Raw genomic sequence first — 25,256 nt, 5'->3', positions numbered from 1 at the left:
AACTGCTTCTGTCTTGCTTCCACATCGCATTGAAAATTATTTAAATATTATTTATGGCCATCATTTTTTCCAGGAGAATATGGAATGAACTGACTTTCTAAAGTAGACATTAAAAAAAAAATTCTACAAATTCATTAGGCACTTCCGTGGGCAGCCCCAAAGACGTGGAGCGCCAACGAGGAGGGGGCCTCGCGAGGCCGGAAGCGAGGAATGGGGACGAAGATGGCAGACTTCGATTCCCCTCAGAAGCTGTCAGGCGTGCCTTCGCCGCCTGACGGGGTGGGAGGAGGCAGCTGCTCAGAAATCTCCACCGAGCTCATTCGCTCCCTGACCGAGCTGCAGGAGCTGGAGGCTGTGTACGAACGGCTCTGCGGCGAGGAGGTGGGGGAGCTGAGCTGCTTTTTCTGGGAGGACGCAGAGGCAGTGGGCCTAGGAGCCGTCAGTGGGAAGTTCGGGCTGTGGGAAGTTCTATTCTTGCCAAGGAACCAAAAAAGCACCTACGCGAGAAGCAGGCATGTAATTGAGTGTAGTTGGGGCGACCTGACATCTCTGTTTACTCTGTCTCACGCCCCCAAGCATGCTTTCCTATTACCTAGGCGATCTGCCCGCACTCACCCATTGATTTCCCTGGCCCTTAATCGCCAGATTTCTCCGCCAGAGTAATGTTAGACTTGAGGGGTGTACGCCGACTCGCTTGCTTTTCAAAATAGGAAGAAAGCTCTCTTGCAACGACTTAGCAGTTTAAAAATTTTGAAATGCACTTACCTCATTATCTCATTTAGGCGAAAAAGCATTGCAAATAGACTCGAAGCGTTTTAAGACTTCCTTCTGTTGCGAATGATTTAAGAGTGTAATTTTAGTGTTTCAGGTTAATTCAGGGATTTATAGAAACTTTAGATTTTAAGATTCAGACACAACTGTCTAATCTTTAGTCGCTAAATCGTGTCGGACTCCTTTGCAACCCTGCGGACTGTAGCCTGCCAGGCTCCTCTATCCATGGCATTTCCCAGGCAAGAATACTGGAATGGGTTACCGTTTTCTTCTCCAGATTATCTTCCCTATCCAGTGATCGAACCCCTATCTCCTGCATCGGCAGGCGGATTAGTTTTGGCTGTAATTACGTTGCTGTAATATTGGGTCTTACGTTGCTGCCTGGGCTGTCTCTAGTTTGTGGAGACAGGAGTTTCTCATTGTGGCGGCTTCTCTTGTTGCAGAGCACAGCTCTAGGGCGGGAGGGTTTGAGTAGTTGCCAGGCAGTGGCCTCTGTAGTGGAGGCTCCCAGGTTCTAGAGCACAGGCTCTAGATTGTGGTGCAGGGTCTTACTTGCTCTGTTGCCTGTACTATCTTCCTGGATGGGGTATCTGACCCGTCTTCTGCATTTGCAAGCGGATTCTTTACCACTGAGCCACCAAGGAAGCTGTACTTAGCCCTGCCTGATATCAAATGAGGAGTGTGGGCTTTATGCTTTCTGACATTCCTTACACCCTTCTTTACTTTTCTGTGTGACTTGATGTGAATACATTTTTGACTGCCAGCTGGCTTCCTTGCCAGTCAGCAGAAAGATCTAAGCTCTGATCTAATAGTTTAGTAGCTGTTCCCTAAACCAAACTTTTATGAAGGTTGAGCACAGAAGGCAGCTTCAGCCTCTAGCAGGGATGGTCATTGGTATCTTTCAGAATTTTCAAATGTTGACTTACTACAGCTCCAGCGGTTTTTAATACGTTTTTTAAGCAAGATGTGCTTAATAACGTTCAGTACTAAGCTTGCATTCATTGAGTTAATCAATACTTTGGGGGGAAAGATTAAGTCAATCTTACAGACAGAATAATCTTGGTTTTGTGTTTGTATTTATGTATGTTATCGTTTGGCTTACCTAACATCTGTAAGGGGTATATAGTACTATCCCTATTTTGCAGATGAAGAGACTCAAGCATAAGAAGATTACATTAGTTAAAGTAACTCAAAAATTGACTTGGGTGAGAGAAAATTCTATTTATTGCTTTTGGGTACTGATTATACACTAGAAGAGACTATTTATAACTGCCAGTTTAGAAGTTTCATTTCTTTATTTGAGCCTTTATATATTAAATGCCTCCCTGTGTTAGGCACTATACTAATGAAATCAAATAAAAGTTTATTTGGTCTCTTTATTGTGTTCACCTCCTAGCTGGAATGAGATATACCTAAGCTATCAATTATTATGTAATGTGATAACAGCAAAAATGAAGTTGTATTTGTTAAATCCCTAGGGAGCTTAATGACAGGAAAGAAGACACTTGAAATGGGATTTACTCTTCAGCTAAGTAGTTAGATTAGACAACTCTTAAGGTTCCTTCTGACCATGCTAATGACAGGATGTTTCTTTGTTTCAGAAAGTGGTGGAGAGAGAGCTGGATGCTCTTTTGGAGCAGCAAAACACCATTGAAAGTAAAATGGTCACCCTCCACCGGATGGGGTGAGTCTTCAGCTCAGCAAGAGCTATTTTAAGTTCCATCGGAGTCCACTGGATAAGTTATTATTTTTCATAACTTTGTGTTATACAGTGACAGTTGAGTTTAAATTGGAAAGGAGAATTACCGCCAGGTAACGTGAATACCCTCGGGTGTGGTTAGATTGTTCTCAAAGTGTCCTTGGACCAGGAAGTATCAACATCTTGTTTGGAAACTTGTTAGAAATGCAGATTCTGAGGCCTCACCCCAAACTTACTATACCAGAAGCTCTGGGGGTGGGGCTTTAGAATCTCTGGCTTAACCTGCATGTCAAGTGATTCTGATGTATGGCTTAAGTTTGAGAGCCCCTGTTTTGTGTATTTTGTATATTTGCTAGTCATAAAAATTGCTTTGATTTCATCATCCTCTCTGACTGTTGGTTAGTGCATTTTATGCTCACTTAGCAATGGGGAGATTCTGCACTCTAGTTCTTTGGCAGTACTTATTTAGGGCTGTCTTTTGTATTTATTTAAATTAAGTTATTATTCAACATAAGCCTAACTTTTCAGTAAAACACTCTTGAGAAAAAGCTATGAATAGAGGGAATGGAGCAAAGAGTTGTGGGGAGATACAAAAGAAGTATGACTTCCCAGGTGGCTCAGTGGGTAAAGAATCTGCCTGCAATGCAGGAGTCGCGGGTTTGATCTCTGGGTCGGGAAGATCCCCTGGAGGAGGGCATGACAACCCATTCTAGTATTCTTGGCCTTGACAGAGGAGCCTGGCAAACTTACAGTCCATAGGGTCTCAAAGAGTTGGACATGACTGAAGTGACTAAGCAAGCATGCTCACACAAAAGAAGTATTAATAGAAGACATAGTCTCCATCTGCAAAAATGTTTTTTCATCTCTTTTACCATCTACTCCTGTGGATCTGTGTACTGACAATGTGTGTTTCCAGTCCAAATCTACAGTTGATTGAAGGAGATGCAAAGCAGCTGGCTGGAATGATCACCTTTACCTGCAACCTAGCTGAGAATGTGTCAAGCAAAGTCCGTCAGCTTGACCTGGCCAAGGTAATCCCATTGAGCTTTTGATATTTGAGTTAGTAGAGGGCAGTAGAGAAGCCACCACATTAGAAATTAGAGCACGACCATCCAATAGGAACCTAATGCAAGATACCAAAACCAGATAAAGATATCACAGAAAAACGGCAGACCAATAGCTGTTATGAATATAGACAGACAGATCCTCAACAACAGTAGCAAATCATATCCAGCAATGTATTTAAAAAGACTATACTATGAGCAAGTGAAATTTATCCCAGTCATGCAAGACTGATTTATTAGACTATCAATTAATGTAATACACCAAATCAATAGAATAAAGGACAAAAACCACATGATCATCTCATAGACTCAAGGCATTTGACAAAACTAAACACCTGTTTTGATGAAAACACTCAACAAATTTGGAAGAGAAGGAACTTCCTCGACCTGATAAAGGACATCTTTATGATGTTAAAGATGGACTAACATCATACGTACTGGTGAAAAACTAGTTATTTCCCCCAAAAGATCAGGAACAAAACAAGGATGTTAGCTCTTGCTGCTGCTTTTCAACATTGTACTAGAGGTTCTAGCCAGAGAGGTTAGGCAAGAAAGTGAAATAAAAGTCATTCAGGTGGGAAAAGAAAAAGTCTATCATGAACCGCATATGTAATTTAAAACTTCCCAGTGACTGTTTTTTAAAAAGCAGAACAGGTGAAAATAATTTTCACAATTTAGAAACATTTGTTTAACCCATTATTTCAGAAATTACTATTAAATGATATTAATGAGACATTTTTACCTTATTTATTTTTGTGCTAAGTTTGAAATCCAGTGTGTATTTCACACATATACATCTTAATTTGGATTAGTCACATTTGAAGTGCTCAATAGCCACAGGGGGAGAGTGGCTACTGTACTGAATAACACAGGATCTGGGTTGTAGGTTTTGGTTTGTTTGTTTTTTGGCTGTGTGGCTTGTGGGATCTTAGTTCACTAACCAGGGATTGAACCTCATCCTCTGCAGTGAAAGTGTGGAGTCCTAAGGATTGGCTGACCAGGGAATTCCTCATTCTTGCTTATTTGAAACAAAAATATTTTCCATATATTTTGCATACATTATTTTATTTATTTTTAATTGAAGAATAATTGCTTTGGATTGGTTTCTACCAAACATCAACATGCATACATTATTAATTGGATTGCAATGTCATGTTCCCAAAATGTCAAATACACTGTGATTATAACTTCAACAATATAAGTGAAATGTAAATATGGGTTACTCCACTACTGCCTTATTAAAATAAATGACAGTTCGCATAAATAAAATTGTGTGATACTTGTCAGTAGTGTTGACCATCATCCACAAGTTTTGTGAGTGGTAGTGGTAATGTTTTTTAGTTTACCAGTGAAGACTGTAAAGGATCTCTGGTTACTTGGCTTCAGCCCCTGAAACTCCCAAACTTCTGGAGAGATGCTTTTGAAAGAAGAGGACATTGTTTCTAAGCAACAAATCTTTTTGCAGAATCGCCTTTATCAAGCCATTCAGAGAGCTGATGACATCTTGGATCTGAAGTTCTGCATGGATGGAGTTCAGACTGCTTTGAGAAATGAAGATTATGAGCAGGCTGCAGCCCATATTCATCGCTACTTGTGCCTGGACAAGTCAGTCATTGAGCTCAGCCGACAGGGCAAAGAAGGTTGGCATCCCAAACTGTTGCTTCCTAGTTTAGTTACAAGCATCTGTAATCTGAACTTGGCAGTCTCAATCAGGAAAAGGAAAATTAGGAAATTTAGGAAATTTTCTTGTCTGGTACTAGACACAGTATAGGTTCCAGACCATCCCAGGGCAAAGGTTGTTATTCCTACTTTATGGAAAAGAAAACAATCCAGATCCACTGTTCCTCTGACCAGTGGGTTGTTTACACTGGACAATATTGCCTGTTTATACAATTAAAATTAAATTTTTAGCTTTCTGTTCTGGACCTTCCATGACCTCCACCCACTCTTGTCTTTCTAGCCTTTTTCATGCTATTTGCTCATACATCCATTCATTGTACACGTCTATTGAGCTCCTCTTTAGACCAGGGTATATACTGCTTGCAGTTCTCTGCAAATACTCTTCATCTTTCTGTGTCCAGTGCTTTGCTGTTTTCATTCCCCTTGCCCAGAATGTATGTACCCCATACTCAGAAATCAAAATCTTGCCCATCTTTGAGAAACAAGATATCATCTCTGGGAAGCCTTTTCTGATTACTTCAACCAGAAATGTCACTTGTGGGCACCTTTCTCATGACAGTTATCATACACTGAATTTTATTACGGTCATTTGTGCACAAATCTCGTTTCTTAAAGATGATTGTAACTGCTGTGGCAGTGGAAGTGTGGCTGATTGATCTCTTCATCATCTGTATTGCTAGTACAGCATCTTGCACACACTTAAGTGCTCAAAACCTGTTTTTGGAATGCACAGACCGAGTGGCATAAACCTAACAGAGTACTGTTCCTTATGTTAATTCTCATCTTCTCCCCATTGTGCAGGCAGCATGATTGATGCCAACCTGAAACTGCTGCAGGAAGCTGAGCAGCGCCTCAAAGCCATTGTCACAGAGAAGTTTGCCGTTGCCACGAAGGAAGGGGACCTGCCCCAGGTGGAGCGCTTCTTCAAGATCTTCCCACTGCTGGGCTTGCACGAGGAGGGATTAAGCAAGTTCTCGGAATATCTTTGCAAGCAGGTATGGCTCCTGCTTGCTTGGCAGCATAGTGGTACAGTTCTCTGCCTGCAAGTTGGGGCACTGGATGAATATCTTTGCAAGCAGGTATGGCTCCTGCTTGCTTGGCAGCATAATGGTACAGTTCTCCGCCTGCAACTCGGGGCACTGGATGGATCCATTTTCTGTGGATACTTTTTTACCTCTGGATTTGAATCCCCTTTTCTGCTGTATCCTGGCAGGACTGGACACATGCATTCATTCAACACTTACTGTTACCAGTCTACTTTGTAGCAGACATGGCCTGGACATCTACTGATGTATTCCAATGGACCAAGTGAAAGCATAAGAAAATTAAAATTTAATTTCTCTGACAAGTTGAATCTCCTTTTCCAAGCTGTCAACCAGGGACTGGCTTCCTTTAAGAGCATTCAGAGAGGTTGGTTAGTGGTTTTTAGATCGTAACTAGGCCTGAGGGCTCCCCTGGTGGCCCAGTGGTAGAGTCTGCCTGCCGATGCAGGAGTCGCAGGTTTAACTCACGGGTCAGGAAGATCCCCTGGAAAAGGAAATGGCAACTCACTCCAATATTCTTGCCTGAAAAATCATGGACAGAGGAACTTGGTGGGCTGCAGTCCATGGGGTCACTAAAGAGCTGGACATGACTTAGCGACTAAACAACACCAACCAGGCTTGAGTCTCAAAATAAGATTTGGAGGGGAAAAAAGCCCCAGGCTTGCAGCTCAAAAATTGAGATGAAGCAGGTTAAAATTGAAAAAGAAACAGGCTTCAATTTAGTCTCCGCTCACCTTCCCCTGGAGCCTTAGATTGGGAAGAAGCAAACATTAGTAGGTGTGTGAGCACAGAGTTGTTATTTTTTAAGTGTGTGTCACAGTGCATCCTGTCCACATCCCCCAATTCTGTGTAATGGAACATTATTTTGCCGTTCAAGAAAATGCGACAGTTCCATATGTGCAGACACACTTTACTCTCTAACATGTGGCTGACTAAGTTAAACAACAGCGTGCCATCATTCATGTTGAAAATGGAGAGAGCGACAGTAAAGATTGTATGTTACATAAACATTGGGTATTTTGGGGACAGTTAACAGCAGTCACTTCTCAAGAGGAAACTTAGGAGATCAAGAAACATAGATAAGAGAAAGAATTACTTTTTTTTTTTTTTCATTCATTTTTATTAATTGGAGGCTAATTACTTTACAATATTGTAGTGGTTTTGCCATACATTGACATGAATCAGCCATGGATTTACATGTATTCCCCATCCCGATCCCCCCTCCTGCCTCCCTCCCCATCCCATCCCTCTGGGTCTTCCCAGTGCACCAGCCCTGAGCACTTGTCTCATGCATCCAACCTGGGCTGGTGATCTGTTTCACCCTTGATAGTATACTTGTTTCAAAGCTATTCTCTCAGAACATCCCACCCTCACCTTCTCCCACAGAGTCCAAAAGTCTGTTGTGTACATCTGTGTCTCTTTTTCTGTTTTGCATATAGGGTTATTGTTACCTTTTTTTTTAATTCCATATATATGTGTTAGTATACTATATTGGTGTTTATCTTTCTGGCTTACTTCACTCTGTATAATGGGCTCCAGTTTCATCCATCTCATTAGAACTGATGAAAGAATTACTTCTCATCCAGCACTCCTTTGTTCCTTTTGAATGTTTAAGTGTGTTTTACCCATTCTAAAAATTAATTAACAAGAAATGAAACTGCTTTATGGTACTTTTCTATCAATACTTTTTTCTTAATCAGTACTTTGTTATCTGAAACCTGGAAAGGGCTTCTACTGTTAATCCCTTAAAATTCCCTTAGAAGTACCCAGATTCTGTCCCCTACTCAATAGAGCACCATTAATAATAACTCTTGAGTTATTCTTTGAAACAATTATTGTAACTTGGGACTCTCTCCCCAGTTTAACAGCTGTAGATATTATCAAGGAAAAGGAAAGCATTATTAATCCCTCTGAATGGAAAAAGAGTTAACTCCCATGTTAAGTTCTTTGTCTTGCCTGAGGTTTGGACAGCCCACAGCCCCCAAGGGACGTTCCTCTGTGCCATCTAGGCTTTCTAGCATCGAGGGAAGCATGGGGGAAAAAGCCTGTGGGAAGTGTTTTAGAAAAACTGAGGCTAACCTTTGGTCTAAGAAATATATGTGGATTTTCTACTTTTTCAGGTGGCCAGTAAAGCTGAGGAGAACCTCCTGTTAGTTCTAGGCACAGACATGAGTGATCGAAGAGCTGCAGTCATCTTTGCAGATACATTGACTCTTCTGTTTGAAGGCAAGCCTCTTTCTCCACTGCAGACACTTCCAGCATCTGCATCCTAGCTTTTCTTTTCTCCTCACCGGCCCGATGCCTTTACTTTAATCCTGTGGTTTGCTATATACTGGTTTCTTGGAGAGTTAACTTCCCAATTCAGTATCTGATTCTCAAAGATTAGAATCTCTCAGATGTTTTGTTCTCCCTAGTCCTCGAGAATAAAACTCCAGGAGTGGATTTAACTAAAACATGATAGGGGAGAGAGTGATGCTCATTTCCAAAGATGCTCCTGTAGAAACTGTCAGTATAATTTATCAAATGCCTGCTGTTTACCAAGCACTGTGCACAGGTAACAGATTTGCTTAGCAATTCCTGATACCAATAAAGAACCATTAGTGTTCATTTTGGGAAGTAAAACAGCCAGAAAGGGTTGAGTTAGACCCCAAGTCAGTCCTGGATAGAAGAAAGGAGTGTATCTGTGGGAAGAACATTTGGACTCCAGCCCTCTCCCTTTCTCCCTTCCAGGAATTGCCCGAATTGTGGAGACCCATCAACCAATAGTGGAAACGTATTATGGGCCAGGCAGACTTTATACCCTGATAAAATACCTGCAGGTGGAATGTGACAGACAGGTAGAGAAGGTGGTAGACAAGTTCATCAAGCAGAGGGACTACCAACAGCAGGTGAGCAGGGGAAGCATATAAGGGGTTTTGGAAGCAGCATTAGCCGGCAACACTGAATAGAATAAATCGGGCAGGGAGGCTAAGGAGGTAGGGAGTGCAAAAAAGAAAAAGTAGGAACAAAATGTCAAATGCAGACTGGCCTGCATCTTGCCATTCCCCAGCTTACTTTGGGCAGGAGGTGTTGTCAAGGTGATGATGGCCTCAGTGCAAGGCTGAGAAGGAGATAGAAAGGATTTCCTAAAAGGAATACAACAGAAACATTAAACCATTTGTCAATCACAGAATGTGCAGCATTGCCATCTGGTGACTGAGTGAGAATTTGATTTCTTAAGGTCTTATTCAATGTTAAATAATTTTGTCTCAGATTTCTCCTTCATTCCTTAAGGGCTAAAGGTAACATTTGCTTTTTCAGAACTTTAGGTTTCTCCATTTCTTTAAGCAGATAAAATAAGAGTCAGTTCAGTTCAGTTCAGTCGCTCAGTCGTGTCTGACTCTGCACACCAGGCCTCCCTGTCCATCACCAACTCCCAGAGTTTATTCAAACTCATGTCCATCGAGTCAGTGGTGCCATCCAACCATCTCATCCTCTGTCGTCCCCTTTTCCCTCCCACCTTCAATCTTTCCCAGCATCAGGGTCTTTTCCAATGAGTCAGTTCTTCATATCAGGAGACCAAAAATATTGGAGTTTCAGCTTCAGCATCAGTCCTTCCAATGAATATTCAGGACTGATTTCCTTTATGATGGACTGATTGGATCTCCTTGCAGTCCAAGGGACTCTCAAGAGTCTTCTCCAACACCACAGTTCAAAAGCATCGATTCTTTGGCACTCAGCTTTGTTTATAGTCCAACTCTCACATCCATACATGACTATTGGAAAAACCATAGCTTTTAGTAGACAGACCTTTGTTGACAAAGTAAGGGCTGAGGTAACATTTGCTTTTTCAGAACTTTGTTTCTCCATTCCTTTGAGCAGATAAAATAAGAATAGAACTTAGAAATAGGAGTAACCCCATATAGTTTTATTTCTAGAACTCTAGGAAAGTAGACATTAATTCATTGGAATACCACTATAATCAGTTTTAAGTACAGTAATAGAGGTGAACATTAGCATATAAATCAAAAGTAAATCTTTGGCACCTCCCGTTGAGAGTCTCCTTTTAGCTTGCCTGTTAACAAACTAAATCTAAACATTCTTATACCAGAAGTCTGGAGGGACCAGCAGGAAGCACAGAGAAGGAGGGAGGGGAAGAGTATTCTCATTTCTGTGGTATGTTGCAGTTTCGGCATGTCCAGAGCAACTTGATGAGAAATTCTACATCAGAAAAAATAGAGCCAAGGTAATAACCCTCTTTCCTTCACCCCATGGAAGTGTGAATCGGTAATCAAGTATCATTCAGAGGCTGCTCTCCTACCGTGTGGTTTACACTTTAAAAATACTTTATCTTTGACTCTTTTTTTAGAATGGAATATAGCATACAAACAAAAGCATGTGTATAACATATTTGTGTTTTGTCAAGAATACTAGATCATTACCAATGCTGCAGTCTGAGTCTAGAGTTGGTGCTGTTAATCTTTACAGTATACTGAGCATAGAGTACAGGGACACATGTAATAAAGGAATATAACCTAGACTGATGAAGTGCAAGGAAAGGAAACCTGAGGACATGATCTTGCATCTGAGACTTTAAGAGTAAATAGAAGGGGATGATGGATAAATGTATATGTATGGCTGCGTCCCGTCACTGTTCACCCGAAACTTCACAACATTGTTAATTGGCTATACCCTTACGAAAGAAATGAAAAGTTTTCTTTTTTTTTGATGAGTAAGTAGAGGACCTTCCCTGGTGGTCCAGTGGTTAAGACCCTGTGCTACCAGTGCAGGGGCATGAGTTCAGTCTCCAAGATTCCACATGCTGTGTGGCGCAGCCACAAAGATCAGAAAAGGATAGATAGGAATAAGAGGTGAAGCGTGTTCCAGACAGAGGAGAGGGAAAGTGTGCAAAGATGCTGTGTATTTGAAAACCCAAAGAAGGCCAGCAGAGCTGAAGTACAGGAGATGGAGGGAGCCTGCCGTGCGCTGAGTCTGGCGAGGCTGTCAGTCAGGCCGCTTGGCGTTTGTCCCCAGAGCTGTGGGAACTCATGATTCTGACATGACCAGATTTACGTCCAGAAAAGACCTCTGGAACGGCAGTGTGGAAAATGAGTTAATTTTGTCTGAAATGTGAGGGAAGGGATCAACTTCATTCTTTATAGGTGGCTGTTTGTTATCCTGTTGAAAAGACTATATTCTTTCTTCATTGAATTGTCTTAGCATTCCTGTTGCAAATCAGTTGACCATAAATGTCAAGATATCTGGACTCTTATTAATCTATATGTCTGTTCTTATGTTAGTAAAACCACACTGCCTTGTTTGCTATTAGCTTTGTGGTAAGTTTCAAAATTGGAAAGTGTGAGTCCTCCAACATTTTTTTTCCAAGATTGATATTTGGCTTTTTATCTACATAGGTGATGGGTGTGGGACACAGTTTAAGGATGTATCCTAAAAAATTCCACCACAGCTACATGAGGGGTTAGGGAAGCATGATTTGTTTTACATGAAACATAATTTTTACTCGAGCCACTAACAAAAATACAGGCTTCCCTGGTGGCTCAGTGGTAAAGAATATGTCTGCCAATGCAGGAGACACGGGTTCAGTCCTTGGGTCAGGGAGATCCCCTGGGGAAGGAAACAGCAACCCACTCCAGTATTCTTGCCTGGAGAATCCCATGGACAGAGGATCCTGGCGGGCTACAGTCCATGGGGTCGCAGAGAGTCGGACACAACTGAGCATATTACACGAAAACTAAAAATACATGTCCCAGTCTCTTATGTAACTCTGGCAGAATTTTTAGGGGGTAAATAATTCAGGTGAAACATGTAAATGGAACGTGTGGTTGACCACTGTCTCTGATCACAACTGGGCCAGCAGTGCCAGAAGGACCATCTGGCAGAGCTGACCCTCCTGGGCCTGGGGGAGGGGGACTTCGGGACTCTATTTGCCCTGTAGCTCTTATATCTGAAGGAATCCAGGGTCCTGCTTATGCTTTCTGCTCCACGTGTCTTAGGGAACTGGATCCTATCCTGACTGAGGTCACCCTGATGAATGCCCGCAGTGAGCTGTACCTGCGCTTCCTCAGGAAAAGGATCAGCTCAGATTTTGAGGTGGGGGACTCCATGGCCTCAGAAGAAGTCAAACAAGGTAAAAGGTGTTGCCCATGTTCCCTGGGATGGGTCGGGGACTCTCAGAGTCAGAATCAACTGACTCTGTTTTGTACTAGTTAAGTCAGATTCTTTTAATGAGGAAATAATTGGGGCTTATTAGTCTCTGGGGGAGATCTGTGGACAAATTGACTCTCAGGAGGAAATTTGGACTTATCAGATTTTAGAATTGGACTGGGTCTTTGAGGCCATCTAATCATTTTACAGATGAAAAAGGCTAAAGGCAAGAATGGTTCAATGAGTGTTCTGCTCTTTTCCCCATGCCCTGCTTCCTCACCAGCTCAGATTTAGGGACTGGTGTTGAGGTAGGCAATATGTGCACATGATAGATAGGTAGACTGATAGAACAAAAAAATGTACATAATTTCATGAGGGAACTTTAAGGAGTGATAAGAATATTCTAAAACTGGATTGTGGCTATTGTTACAAAATATAAAGTTACTGAAAAAAAAATCATTGAATTGCACATATACAATGGTTGAATTTTTTGATATGTAAATTACACCTCATGTAGTATTGAAGAAATTGTAATATTGAGAAAACCTTTTACTCCCTCCCTCAGTCTCCCCGTTCCCTCAGTCACAATTTTTGAAGAAATAAGTATGTTGACTAAAAAGGTATGGCACTGTCCTATTTCACTGACACACTGACTCTCCAGGTTTTTAAGAAGACGTTTAGTTCCTGCTGGTTGAGTATATGAGTCCTCTTAACTGGAGATCTGAAACTCACCCAGCATCTGTGGCAGTCTGCATGGCTTGTACCAATAATGCATGGCAAGGGGATCATTTATAGGACCTGGTGGTTTGGTTTTTTTATTTGTTTTGGGCATTGCTACAAGATTTGTGGGATCATGTTTCCCCATCAGAGATCAAACCCATGCCCCCTGCAGTGGGAGCACAGAATCCTGACCACAGACCACCAGTAAAGTCCCTGAATTGGTGTTTAAAGGTGGATATGTGCTCACTTGGAGTTTGGTACTTATTGCTGTTAATAATGACCATGTATGTTCAGAGTTGTGCTGTTTAATACAGTAGCCACAAGCCACATGTAACTATTTGAATTTTAATTAAAATTAAATAAGGGCTTCCCTGGTGGCTCTGGATGATAAAGAATCTGCCTGCAGTGCAAGAGATGCAGGTTCAGTCTCTGGGTCAGGAAGATCTCCTGGAGAAGGAAAGGGCTAACCACTCTAGTATTCTTGCCTGGAGAATTCCATGGAAGGAAGAGCCTGGCGGGCTACATACAGCCCATAGAGTCACAAAGAGTCAGACAGGACTGAACAACAAATACTTTCACTTTTCACAAAATTAAATGAAATTAAAAATTCAGTTCCTCAATCATATTAAGCACATTCCAAGTACTTAATAGCGGCTACTACATTAGGCAGCAGATACAGAACATTTCTATCATCACAGAAAATTTTGTTGGGCAGCACTTTTTATAGAATGAAAAATCTAAAACCTGCAATCTCCAATTACTGTAATTTCCAGTTATCTCTAATAATGCCAAAATGTTTGGAAATAACGCAGTTGTCTAAAAAAAGTACTTTAAAGAAATATGGACTGTCTACATAAGATATCACACGGTCATTAAAGATCAGTAAGCTAAAAAGAAGAAAAACTAAACTACATAGAAAGAAAGAAATATTTATGTTGTAATTTTTAAGCAGGATACAGAATTGTATCGGTAATGTGATTGTAACCATGTAAATTATGTACAGATTGGGAACAGAGACTAGAAAGGGACCTAAAAAAGAGAAAAGCTCTATTTCCTTTGGGGAAGAAGAGTGAGTATTCCTTTCTTGGCTGTCTCCTAGAGCACCAGAAGTCCCTGGACAAGCTCCTCAATAACTGCCTGCTTAGCTGTACCATGCAGGAGCTCATTGGTTTCTATATCACCATGGAGGAGTACTTCATGAGGGAGACTGTGAACAAGGTAGGACAGCCCTCGGAGATGGGGCAGCCTGTCCGGGAAGCCAGGCCAAAGCCATGGCCGAGGCCGCTCGTATTTCCCAGTCCTGCTTTGAGAATACCCTGGCATGCCGACTAACTGTACTGCTTTGCATGGTCAGTGGGCATCTTTGGGGTGATCGGGCTCTTCATGGACCCCGCTGGGACTTCTTTCACAAGGGTCATAGAAGAGCACCTCAGCTCCTCAGGAGCCTCTTTGTCCCCTCCCTCCCTAGCAGTGTGTGGGTGAGGAGCTGTGGGGAAGATGGGCCTCCCCTGGTGTCTTATATCCTGAATAACAGATATTCTCAAGGCAGACGCCCTGACTACTTAGTTTCCTAACACTGGTGATGAGTAGGGAAGTGAACTTCTTTAGCGAGGAGGAGCCACTCCAAGCTGTGACCAGAATAAGCTATTTTAGGAAAAGCACAGACAAAGTACAGAACCATCTAGAACCGTGACAGAACTGGGGCCCTTACTGGGCAATCTGCCTTTGGGGTAGGCTGTGGCCCTGGACACCTATGAGAAGGGCCAGCTGACGTCCAGCATGGTGGACGACGTCTTCTACATTGTTAAGAAGTGCATCGGGCGGGCCCTGTCTAGCTCCAGCATCGACTGCCTCTGCGCCATGATCAACCTCGCCACCACAGAGCTGGAGTCTGACTTCAGGTACAGCCGCCACCCTTTCCACTCTCTGGGAGGCGGGAAGGTCCTCGTGTTCGATTCCTGGGGCCCATTTTGTTTCTTCCTTTTTCCCGTTATGATTCAGGTTCAGTTCTTGAACTTGAACAGGATATAAGCCCCTATCCGTAGCACCACATCCTTGAGTCCAGGCAGTCGTACAGCACCCAGTACCTCATGGGCCAAATCTGTATTCGCTGGGCCGGGTCGGAGGAGCTTCTGGCCCTCAGACCGAGCAAAGGGAGCAGGCGCCTCAGATGAAGGCAGCAGTTGTAATGTTAATGGTCATACTTGCCTCTGCTGCAAGCCAGGCACTGTGCTGATTTCCTGCTCCCCTTCAGTCCTGATAGCGACCCTGTGAGGTGGGAGCCAGTGGCTCTCTTCTGTCGATGAGGAACCCGGGGCTCAGGGAGATCACACGTCTCACAAGTGGTGGAACATGGAGTGGAGTCTGACTTTCACAAGCTGTTCTCTCCGCTCTTACATGGTGCCGCCTTCACCAAGCCGCACTTCCTCCCGAGCGTGTTGGAGCTCAGTGCCGCCCAATGACAGCCTCACAGGGGTCAGGAGTCGCCAGTCTGCTCTCTGTGTGTGCCTCACATCAGCGCCTTTGAGGGGGTGCAGCCTCCCTGCCCTGACTGCTCAGGGCCTCCTGTTCCCTGGGAAGAGCAACTCACGCCACTGGCTCGGGGTGGTGAGCCCGCTGGTGTGCGTGCTGGAGGCCAGGCTGCGCCTGCCAGTCCCCGCGTGCCCTTCTGCCCCCAGGGAAGTGCTGTGTCACAAGCTGCGGATGGGCTTCCCAGCCACCACCTTGCAGGACATCCAGCGCGGAGTGACCAGCGCCGTGAGCATCATGCACAGCAGCCTGCAGCAGGGCAAGTTTGACACCAAAGGCATCGAGAGCACCGACGAGGCCAAGCTGTCCTTTCTGGTAGGCGGCCCGCGGGCGGGAGCTGGGCTGAGCCCTGGCCAGCCAGCCCTCGACTGGAGACCTCTCCCCCAGTGTCTGCAGAGAAGGAAAGTTCCTCCTTTAAGGAACGCTCCTTTTAGAGGGTTCTGAAAACATTTCTCACCCAGGGCCCTCTTTCAGAGCAGCCTGAGCCAGGACATGTCCTGTTCCTGCCAGGAAGGCTGGGCGCCTCAGAGCTCCCCAGTGCTCATTCCCAGGAGCACCCCCAGCTGTTGAGGGCTCCACTAAATATCAGGCTTGGATGACATCTGTGCCAGCCCCCAGACCACTTCTCTGAGGACGGCCCGCAGCGGGGGAGGGGCTGACCCATTAGGCCTACCAAACTGCTTTTCTGGCACACTTCTTAGGCTTTCAGCCTCCTCAGGAAGGTGACCTTCTTCAAGCGCTACCCCAGCATGATAGCTGTGTGACAGCTGAGGAAGAAGTACGGGAGGATGAAAGGGTTCATACCGGGCAACAACCAACTTGTGATGAGCCCAAAAGAATGCAGATGAGTCCTGCGCCTGTGGTCAGGCCTTTCTGGCCCCTGCTGTCTTGGCATGTGTGGGTACAGTGCTATCAGAGGCCGTTCTGCACTCCCCGCATTGGCCAGACTCCTCTTGGCTCCTGGGGTTCAGAGACCTGAAGGAAACAGACGAGAGTTGAATTCTCAGTCGACAGCAGTCCACAGATGGAGTCCTGAACACCACCCTGCAGGGGATGCAAAAACGTATATGTGTTTTTTTCTGGAAGCAAGGTTCTTAAAGCTTTTATTATTCTTAAAGGGAACTATGACACCAAAAGAGTTGAGATGTTGCTTTCAGAGACAGAAGCCTAAACATGCTCATTTTTACCTTGTCCCTGTGCAAGGGAAACCCACAATAACCAGTCCTCAGATCCAGTGAAGTCTATTCAGGCAGTCCTACTTTCTTTTTTTTTTTTGGCAGTCCTACTTTCTTCTTGTCATTGAAAATATTTTCCCTGAGCATGCGTCCTGTCGATTTAGGATGTCATGGTTGTTGCCAAAAAAAACCAGGATTCTCTCCAAGAAATTATTGCCTCTGTACCTTTAGAGAACTTTGTCAACATTTCTGGCAACCCACCTCATATAATCATGAACTGACTTTAATTTTTCATTTTTATTTGCATTCTATTTCATTCTTCACAAAACTTACTTTCATTCTTTCATCTCTCTGCTCAGAAACGACTCCCTACTACCTACCACATCAAAACTAGACATTTTTGCCTGGGTGTTTTGTTGAAGGCTCCTGAATCTGACACATCTGTCCCTCTAGTCCTGTCTTCCATCCCGTGGCTCCACAGTCCCCAGTAGGCTGGCTGCTGTGTGTTCGCACATTCGCTGCTCCCATTCAGACAGCCCCATTGTGTGAGGCCCAGAAGATAAGGCCGACAAGAAAAGGTGATGCTAAATGCTTGGTGACAGTTTTCTAGTTTTCCTGACTCCAAGTACTTAAAGTGTCATCACTCCCACCACACGGCCTATTTCTTATGTCACCTTGATTTATTTGGCTGTCAAGATGAATTCCCCGACGGTGCTGATACATCAGTCACTGTGAGCCGGGATAAGCCCAGTGAATCCATGCTTACAAGGACTGTCAGTACAAGGGAACTTTGAAATCAATACCATTTGAACCCAAATCCATTTCCCCTCATGACAGATTTTCCTTATGTCCTCAAATGCCTTGGAAACATTCATGTTGTGGCTTCCATCCTTGAGCTGTCGTGACAGTGCAGTTACTTCTCTGGAGGCTGATGATATTGGTGGCCTTGTATCGAGCTTGTGATGTTGGTGGCCTGGTGTTGTGGCACGCGAAAGGAACGCCTCAAGTGTCATCCATCCACCGTGCAAGCAGCCTTAGCAGCACTGTCAGCAGCATGACCTTCCAGCACTGGCTGCAGGACGCTGACAAGGGCAGTGTTCTTGTGGACAACAACAGGGACATCCTAATCTCAGTCCCTGGGGTTCTGAGCTTCTTTCATCCAGAAACCCTGAAGTTTCTGACTCACCCCTTGAAACATCAGCCCCTGTCTCCCTCACCTCAGCCTTTTGCTCATGGGACCAGCACACCCGTTCAAGGGCAGCGTGAGCGTCTCAAACTCTTAATTTCTCCCAACAGTGTCTTCTAGAACAGTATTCCCAAACCACAGCTGTGCTCATATAGTGTCCACCCACTTTGCATATCCCTCAGCCCCACCCCGTTGTCCAGGACAGCGTGGCGCCCGAGCCCCAGGCTGACATCACCCGTCCCTGCAGCTCCACCTCGTGTCGTTTCCCTGCACGTCCACCCCAGCTCTCCTGGTCCCCGGATATGTTTTAGGACTTTCTGCCACTCTGCATTTGCCTTTGTTATATTTTCTCCAGAAGACAGACATTCATTCATTCAACAAATATTTATTGAGAAACTTCTATATATCAGGCCCTGTTGTTGGTTTTTGAGCTGCACTGCCCAGTATGGTGTGGCTATTTAACTTGAAGCTAAAAATACAGTTGCAGAGTTGCACCAGCCACATTTCAAGTGCTCAGTAGCCACACATGGTCATTGCTACTGTGCTGGACAGCTGAGATTTAGAACATTGCCATCATCAAGAAAGTTCTCTTGGACAAGCTAGATCCCTGCCTTCATGGAGCTCTCATTCTAGTGGGAAGGGCAAACAAGAAACAAATAAGACAATATCGGATCATCCTAAGTACCGTTAAGATACTATCAAACAGGACAGTGGACTAGCGGAAGCTGGTGGGGTGGAGAAATGCACTTGCCTTTCTCTCCAGAATTATCTTCTAGCCTCGTAAGTCCCTCTCAGGCACTGGCTCTGCCATGGAGCCTCCTGGCGTGCCTCAGACCAAAACAAGGTTTCTTTCCTCTAAATGGCCATCGCAGTTTTTACCTTAGTTATAATTTTTGTCACACACTGCTTTTTATGATTGGTATTTCTGCACCAAGCTCATCAGGAGTTGCATCATAAAGGAGGGAGCCCTTGACCTGGAGTGGCGAGACCTAAATTCTAACCTGGCTCTAGCGCTGTGGCCTGTCGCTCACTGAATTGCTATCCTCCTCCTCTGCTTTATGTTTCTTTGTGGCATTTATCACTCCCTGACATTTATTATCGACTTTGCTTCAGGAATTCAAGGGGCTGAATTTTTTCTGTTAACCACTTTCTTCCCAATACCTTCCACAGTGCCTGGCACATAGTGGGCACTTTAAATATTTGCTGAATCAAGAGTTGACTGACCTTGTTGAGTCATTTCACCCTCTTGGGTGTCTTGTTTCCACCTGTGAGCTGGCTTGATAATACAGTTGACTGTATTATCAACATGGGTTTGAACTGCACAGATCCACTTATACATGAATTTTTTTCAATAGTAAATACTACAGCTCTATGATTCACAGTTGGTTGAATCTATGGATGCAGATTCACAGATGCAGATGGGCTTCCCAGGTGGCGCTAGTGGTAACGAAGCTGCCCACCAATGCAGGAGGCATAAGAGACGCAGGTTCAGTCCCTGGGTTGGGAAGATCCTCTGGAGAAAGAAATGGCACGCCACTCCAGTATTCTTGCCTGGAGAATCCCATGGCCTGAGGATCCTGGTGGGCTACGGTCCATAGGGTCTGAAAGAGTCAGACACGACTGAAGTGACTTAGCACGCATGCACAGATGTAGACATGGAGGGCCAGCCCCAAGTTATATGCTGACTTTTTACTGTGCCCCTAACCCCAGTGTTATTCAAGGGTCAACTGTACTTGTTTTGCAGAAGGTATTTGGCAGAGCTGCAGACCTAATGGTTGAGAAAATACTTCATAGGTAACAGGCTCTCAGGAAGCATTTCTTAAATCAGTGACAGCCTTTGCATCACCGACCTTGGCTTGGAGGTTCGGATCCCCAGGACTTCTCCCAGACTTGTATGCCTACACATGGAACAAAAAGACCTGAAACCCTGGATCCCTACCTCTGAGGTCAGATAGCTTCTCTGCCTCTTTGTGACAGGCCCAGGAGAAAGGGTGAGCCTGGTTCACCATTCTGCCCACTGAGACCTGAGACCCTGCCTGGTACAGTGCTGAAGTAGTCCTTGGCCGCCCTGAGCCTCAGGAGTGGGTACCAGCAACAGTGAGCAGGAAGTGACATTCTTCTGTCCTGTCTCCCAGGTGACGCTGAATAATGTGGAAGTCTGCAGCGAAAACATCTCCACTTTGAAAAAGACCCTGGAGGTAAAGGGGACCCTGCCTGTCGGCTCTCTGCAGCCTTCCCACGCCTCCTGTTGAGAGTGAACCCTGTATGCTTCTCCTGCTGGGGCCATGGCATTCCTGGCATCGAGCCAGCTCTTCCTCAGAGCACTTGAGGGGATTCATTAGTGATTGACATGCTAGCAGCACATCTCGGAACTACAGGAAGATTATGACCCATGAGTTGGGAGATGAGAATTCAAGTTAGCTCTTTCAGCACGTACTTGGCATGTGACCTTGGACAAATGCCTGAGCCTCAGTTCTCTCACTGATGAAATGAAATACAGATCTCCATGGGGCCCTGCTCTTGGTTTGTTGGGTAGCCTGGTTTTAAAACAGGATTGAAAGCACTTTATAAAAATAATAAAGTCCTCCAGAAAATTTGAGATAAAAATGATTATGAGGGGAATTCACTGGCAGTCCAGTGGTTAGGACTCTGCGCTTTCACTGTGAGGGTGTGGGTTCAATCCCTGATTAGGGAACTAAGATCCCACAAGCTGAGTGGCACAGCCAAAAAAAAATATGATATAAGGTTCACTTAACCCTGTAGAGAGCCAGTTGTCATCGTTTTTTGAAGGAAGGCCATATAACAATGGAAGTACTTGGGCTTGGAAGTCAGATACCCCTGAGCTCACGTCTGCATTTGCCCACTGACAAGCTGTGGGGCCCGAGGCAAGTTCTCTAACCCCCCTGAGCCTGCTTTCTCTCCTGTAAACAGGAGTGATGGCCTCTGCCCCACAGGTTTGTTGTGAGAATTAAACAAGAACATAAAGCACCTGGTACATGAGCAGCATGCAGTGGTGGTTAATGGTTGTATTAGTAGTTACACACAACAGCATGGAGTATTTGTTAAATACTAGAAAACAAAGAGCCCAGCTCCGCTCCACCCCTGAACGCTGCCTCTGGGAGAGGAGGGAAGCCAGGGTCCCGCCTCCCAGCAGGCACCGGTACCCAGGAAGGCGCTTTGCTGCAAAGGCACGGGGCTCTGCGCTGAGGCTAGTGCTGCGCGCTGACCTTAGGGCTGGGCTGCCTGGGGTGGCCAGGAGCAGACACGAGAAAGAGGGCCTCCGCGCTGGTGGGCTTCCTGAGGGAGGCTCGGGGGGCTGCTATAAACTGGACCAGCTTAGGAATTCACCCCAAAAAGGCCTTAAAGTGGAATAAAGTAAGAGCGATAGTCACAACAGACCCGTAGCATAGTGTCTCTCACGTCGTGAGTATTCAACAAGGTGGTTGTCACCGTTGCTTTTAGGTCATGGCACGTTAGATTGTGTTCCTGACTTTTTCTGTAACTTTAATTAGTCTGCTGGACTTTGGTCCCTTAGCAGCTCTTCCTCCCTGCTGCTCCCGCTGTAGCCAAAACAGCACAAGCTCTGAGGAGGCTATAGGAAATGCCGGCAGCTCCTGGCAACCCACAGCAGCTTCCCTGTGCATTCTCTGCCACTCAGCCGCAGTGTGGGGTTAGGAACAGGTGCTCTGGAGCTGTAATGCCCAGCTTCATGACTTAGTGCTGTGTGACTTTAGGCCAATTATTAACTTCTCTGTGCCTTAGTTTCCTCATCTGTACAATGGAAATAATAATAGTACTTACTTCATAGGAAAAGTACTTTAATAAAAGTAAAATGCTTGAAACTGGGCCTGGCACACAGTGAGCACTTGAATCTTAGCTGTGGTCATGATGACATTCCCTGGGCTCAGAAGCCTGATGGCTGGGTGTTCTCCCCTAGAGTGACTGCACCAAGCTCTTCAGCCAAGGCATTGGAGGCGAGCAGGCCCAGGCCAAGTTTGACAGCTGCCTCTCTGACTTGGCCGCCGTGTCCAGCAAATTCCGAGACCTCCTGCAGGTAAGCCCCAGTCCTGGGCTTGTGTCTTGCTCTGAGACTGTCATCACTGGCTTATCATGGGTTACACGCATATGAGGAAATGGGGGTGGTGGGGAGGAAGCGTGAGGGAGCAGCGTGCCCACCACTGATCTTGTGCGAGTCCCTTGAGGACTAAAGGTTTCTCAGCAGTGCTGCTGTCACGTGGACAAGCTGGCATCCTGGCCGTCTAGAATCTGCACTCGGCCTCCGCAGTGCCAGGAGCCCTCAGAAAGGTGCTCAGAAGAGACGGAACCGCGTGGGTACTCAGACCTGCGTGGCCTTAGCCGAAGGCGCTGCCTGGTACCAGGCGCTCAGAAATCACACCAACCCCGTGGCCGCTTCTCTGGCCTGGACCTGATTCAGGATATACCTCAAAAGGAACAGTTGTTCCTGGCCTCTTGGATCAGCATCCTCTCTCTTAAGACTTCAGAGAGGGCCTGCAGAAAAGGCTCCGAGCTGAGGACACCCTGGCAGACACAGGGTGGAGGGAGCGGAGGAAGGGAAGGGAGGGGCACGTGCCTCCTGCGTCTGACGTCTCTGCCTTGTCTCTGCCTTGTCTCTGCCTTGTCTTTGCCTTGTCTCTGCCTTGTCTCTGCCTTGCCTGCAGGAAGGGCTGGCAGAGCTGAACAGCACAGCCATCAAGCCGCAGGTGCAGCCGTGGATCAACACCTTCCTCTCTGTCTCCCACAACATCGAGGAGGTCAGCCTGACCACAGGCAGCCGTCAAGCCCAGGACTACCCCGTGTTCCCCGGCCCCCAGCGATGGAGCTGTCTTACCGACTGCACCTTATGTATTTCTCAGGCTCATTTCTCTCACCCTCGAAGGCTAGCTTCCTCCCAGTGACAGGTTGTTCCTGCAGTCAGAGGGCTCCGAAAGACATCTAAAAGGAGTTTGCCTTGATGTATTCTCTTTTATTGAGGCTCTTTTTGCCCCACATCTTAGCACCTTTTCTTTCTAGCTTTATCTTTTCATGGCCTCCCAGCTGGTGCAGTTGGTAAAGAACCTGCGTGCCAATGCAGGAGACACATATTTGATCCCTGAGTCAGGAAGATCCCCTGGAGGAGGAAATGGCAACCCACTCCAGTATTCTTGCCTGAGAAATCCCATGGACAGAGGAGCATGGTGAGCTATAGTCCAATAGTCACAAAAGAGTCGAACACAACTGAGCATGTACACACAGCCTTTTCACTCCTATAGAACATGAGATACAAGAGGGAGTAAACTGCCAGGAGGTCTACCATGTTGTTTGGGCCAGTGCTTCAGTTGCTGGTCAGAAGTGTGATGCAGAAACAGCAGTTTCTGTAGCCTGGTTTTAAGTTGGTTTTAGGCTGGATGATAAGCTACAGAAGCTGTTTCCTTAGAGGAGTGGAAGTGGGGTGGGGGTGAATGATCCTTGGAGAAGCCCCTGCTGACCCACCATGCTTCCTGATGTAGGAGGAATTCAGTGACTATGAGGCCAACGATCCTTGGGTTCAACAGTTCATCCTTAATCTGGAGCAGCAAATGGCAGAGTTCAAGGTGAGCAACGGCTCTCAGGACCAGTCTGTAGAATTACCCACCTCCACCCATATCAGCAGCCTGAGGCTTCTCATTGCATTCCTGCTGGGAACTCTGGATGCCCTTCCAAGCCCCAGGCTGTGGAAGCACTCCCGACAGCTCGTATGGAGGCAGGGGGCGAGGTGGGACCCCCACTGATATCCAGCCTCTGCGTGCAGGCCGGCCTGTCCCCAGTCATCTACGACAGCCTGACCAGCCTCATGACCAGCCTCGTCGCAGTCGAGTTGGAGAAAGTGGTGCTGAAGTCCACCTTCAACCGGGTAATGTGAAGACAGCACAGGCCTCCGCCCCACTGTCTTCCCTAAGGAGGACCAGTCTGTCCCCTCCCTGCTACCCCAGGCCCTGTGCATCTAGGCTCAGTGCTGCCCTGAGGCAGTAGAGCCAACTGAAGCGCCACCCGAGTCCCCGCTGGCCGTGCAGCCAAGCAAGGAGCAAAGCTGGGGCCGGGGCTGCTTGGCCGGAGGGCCCGGCCTTGAGCTCGTGTTCCCATGCAGCTGGGCGGTCTGCAATTCGACAAGGAGCTGAGGTCACTCATCGCCTACCTCACCACGGTGACCACATGGACCATCCGAGACAAGTTTGCCCGGCTCTCCCAGATGGCCACGATCCTCAATCTGGAGCGGGTATGTGGGGTTCCCCTGGCATTGCCAGAGAAAGGTGACTGAGAGGAGAGGCAGAGACAGAATCTGGGTCTCCACTGGCAGCCCAGCCCTACAGGCCGCCTCCTTCCTCAGCGCCCCTGCGCTGCCTCTGGTGGAGTTCCCGGGCCTTCCCTCGGGCTGGCCCTTCCTTGCTGACTCTGTCTGCTCTTACCACAGGTGACTGAGATCCTGGATTACTGGGGCGCCAACTCGGGCCCGCTGACGTGGCGCCTCACGCCTGCTGAAGTGCGCCAGGTGCTGGCTCTGCGCATAGACTTCCGCAGCGAGGACATCAAGAGGCTGCGCCTGTAGCTGCTGCATGAGCCCAGCCGGCCCGTGACTCTTCGGGGCCCGTCCCGAGTGGCCGCATCCAGGAGCTGAGCACGGCTGTCTAGCGCGGCAGAGCTCTGATAGCACAAAGTTCCCCTGCTGGCAGCGGGGAAACAAGACTTTGATTCAGTCCATTCTCTGTTCTCAGACCTGTCGGGGTGCTTTAGGGGACAATGTCTCCCCATCAAGAGAGGTGGGTCCACCTTGGCTTCTAACTTGGTGGGAACGCCAGGGTTGGCCAGCCTTCCACACGGAGGGCCATCCTCTCGTCCTTGGACACGGCAGCACATGAGCTGCCTCCCTGCCAGTCCTGAAGGACTTGGCTTGACCTGGGGACCTGAGGTTTACTCTGAGGAGAGGCTGATATTTATGGTCGCCCTGAATAAACAGGCTCCTTGAAGAGAGGCCAGTGTGCTGTTTCCAGGAAGGGCTGGATGCTACAGGGCAAGACAGGTCCACGAGTTGCACTGAAATATGAAGGCAAAAGCCTGACTCCTCGGCCTCCTCTGGTGCCCAGAGTGGCACATGACAACAGGCCTCACCCAGTCCCAGACCCTCATCCCCTCTTGGCCCTTGGCACCAGAAGCCGGATCATCCCGGGGGCAGGCTCCCACAGTCCCAGCGGGAGCAGTAAGGATCTTCAC

General features: G+C 46.4%; 1 protein-coding gene across 3 annotated transcripts; it reads left to right on the top strand.

Moving 5' to 3' along the window:
- The first annotated feature begins 183 nt into the window (after nucleotides 1-183).
- On the top strand, nucleotides 184-25,016 carry COG4 (component of oligomeric golgi complex 4). Of its 3 annotated transcripts, none has more exons than XM_043438067.1 (19): nucleotides 185-381; nucleotides 2,373-2,455; nucleotides 3,387-3,501; nucleotides 5,000-5,174; nucleotides 6,016-6,209; nucleotides 8,378-8,483; nucleotides 8,988-9,145; nucleotides 10,424-10,482; nucleotides 12,251-12,384; nucleotides 14,221-14,339; nucleotides 14,856-15,022; nucleotides 15,800-15,965; nucleotides 20,147-20,209; nucleotides 21,949-22,065; nucleotides 22,691-22,783; nucleotides 23,519-23,602; nucleotides 23,800-23,901; nucleotides 24,136-24,264; nucleotides 24,460-25,016. In XM_043438067.1, the coding sequence occupies exons 1-19, from the start codon at nucleotides 211-213 to the stop codon at nucleotides 24,592-24,594; spliced, it is 2,370 nt and encodes a 789-aa protein (XP_043294002.1). In that variant the 5' UTR covers nucleotides 185-210; the 3' UTR covers nucleotides 24,595-25,016. The 3 variants fall into 3 exon arrangements, with proteins under 3 accessions (XP_043294004.1, XP_043294002.1, XP_043294003.1); XM_043438068.1 differs by lacking the exon at nucleotides 185-381 and adding an exon at nucleotides 414-512; XM_043438069.1 differs by lacking the exons at nucleotides 23,800-23,901; nucleotides 24,136-24,264; nucleotides 24,460-25,016 and having other exon boundaries at nucleotides 184-381; nucleotides 22,691-22,874.
- Nucleotides 25,017-25,256: the final 240 nt, after the last annotated feature.

The sequence above is a fragment of the Cervus canadensis genome, chromosome 18 (genome assembly GCF_019320065.1).
Source record: "Cervus canadensis isolate Bull #8, Minnesota chromosome 18, ASM1932006v1, whole genome shotgun sequence".
Classification (NCBI taxonomy): Eukaryota; Metazoa; Chordata; class Mammalia; order Artiodactyla; family Cervidae; genus Cervus; species Cervus canadensis.
The sequence above is the reverse complement of the archived record's forward strand: the minus strand, read 5'-3'. Positions and strand labels throughout refer to the sequence as shown.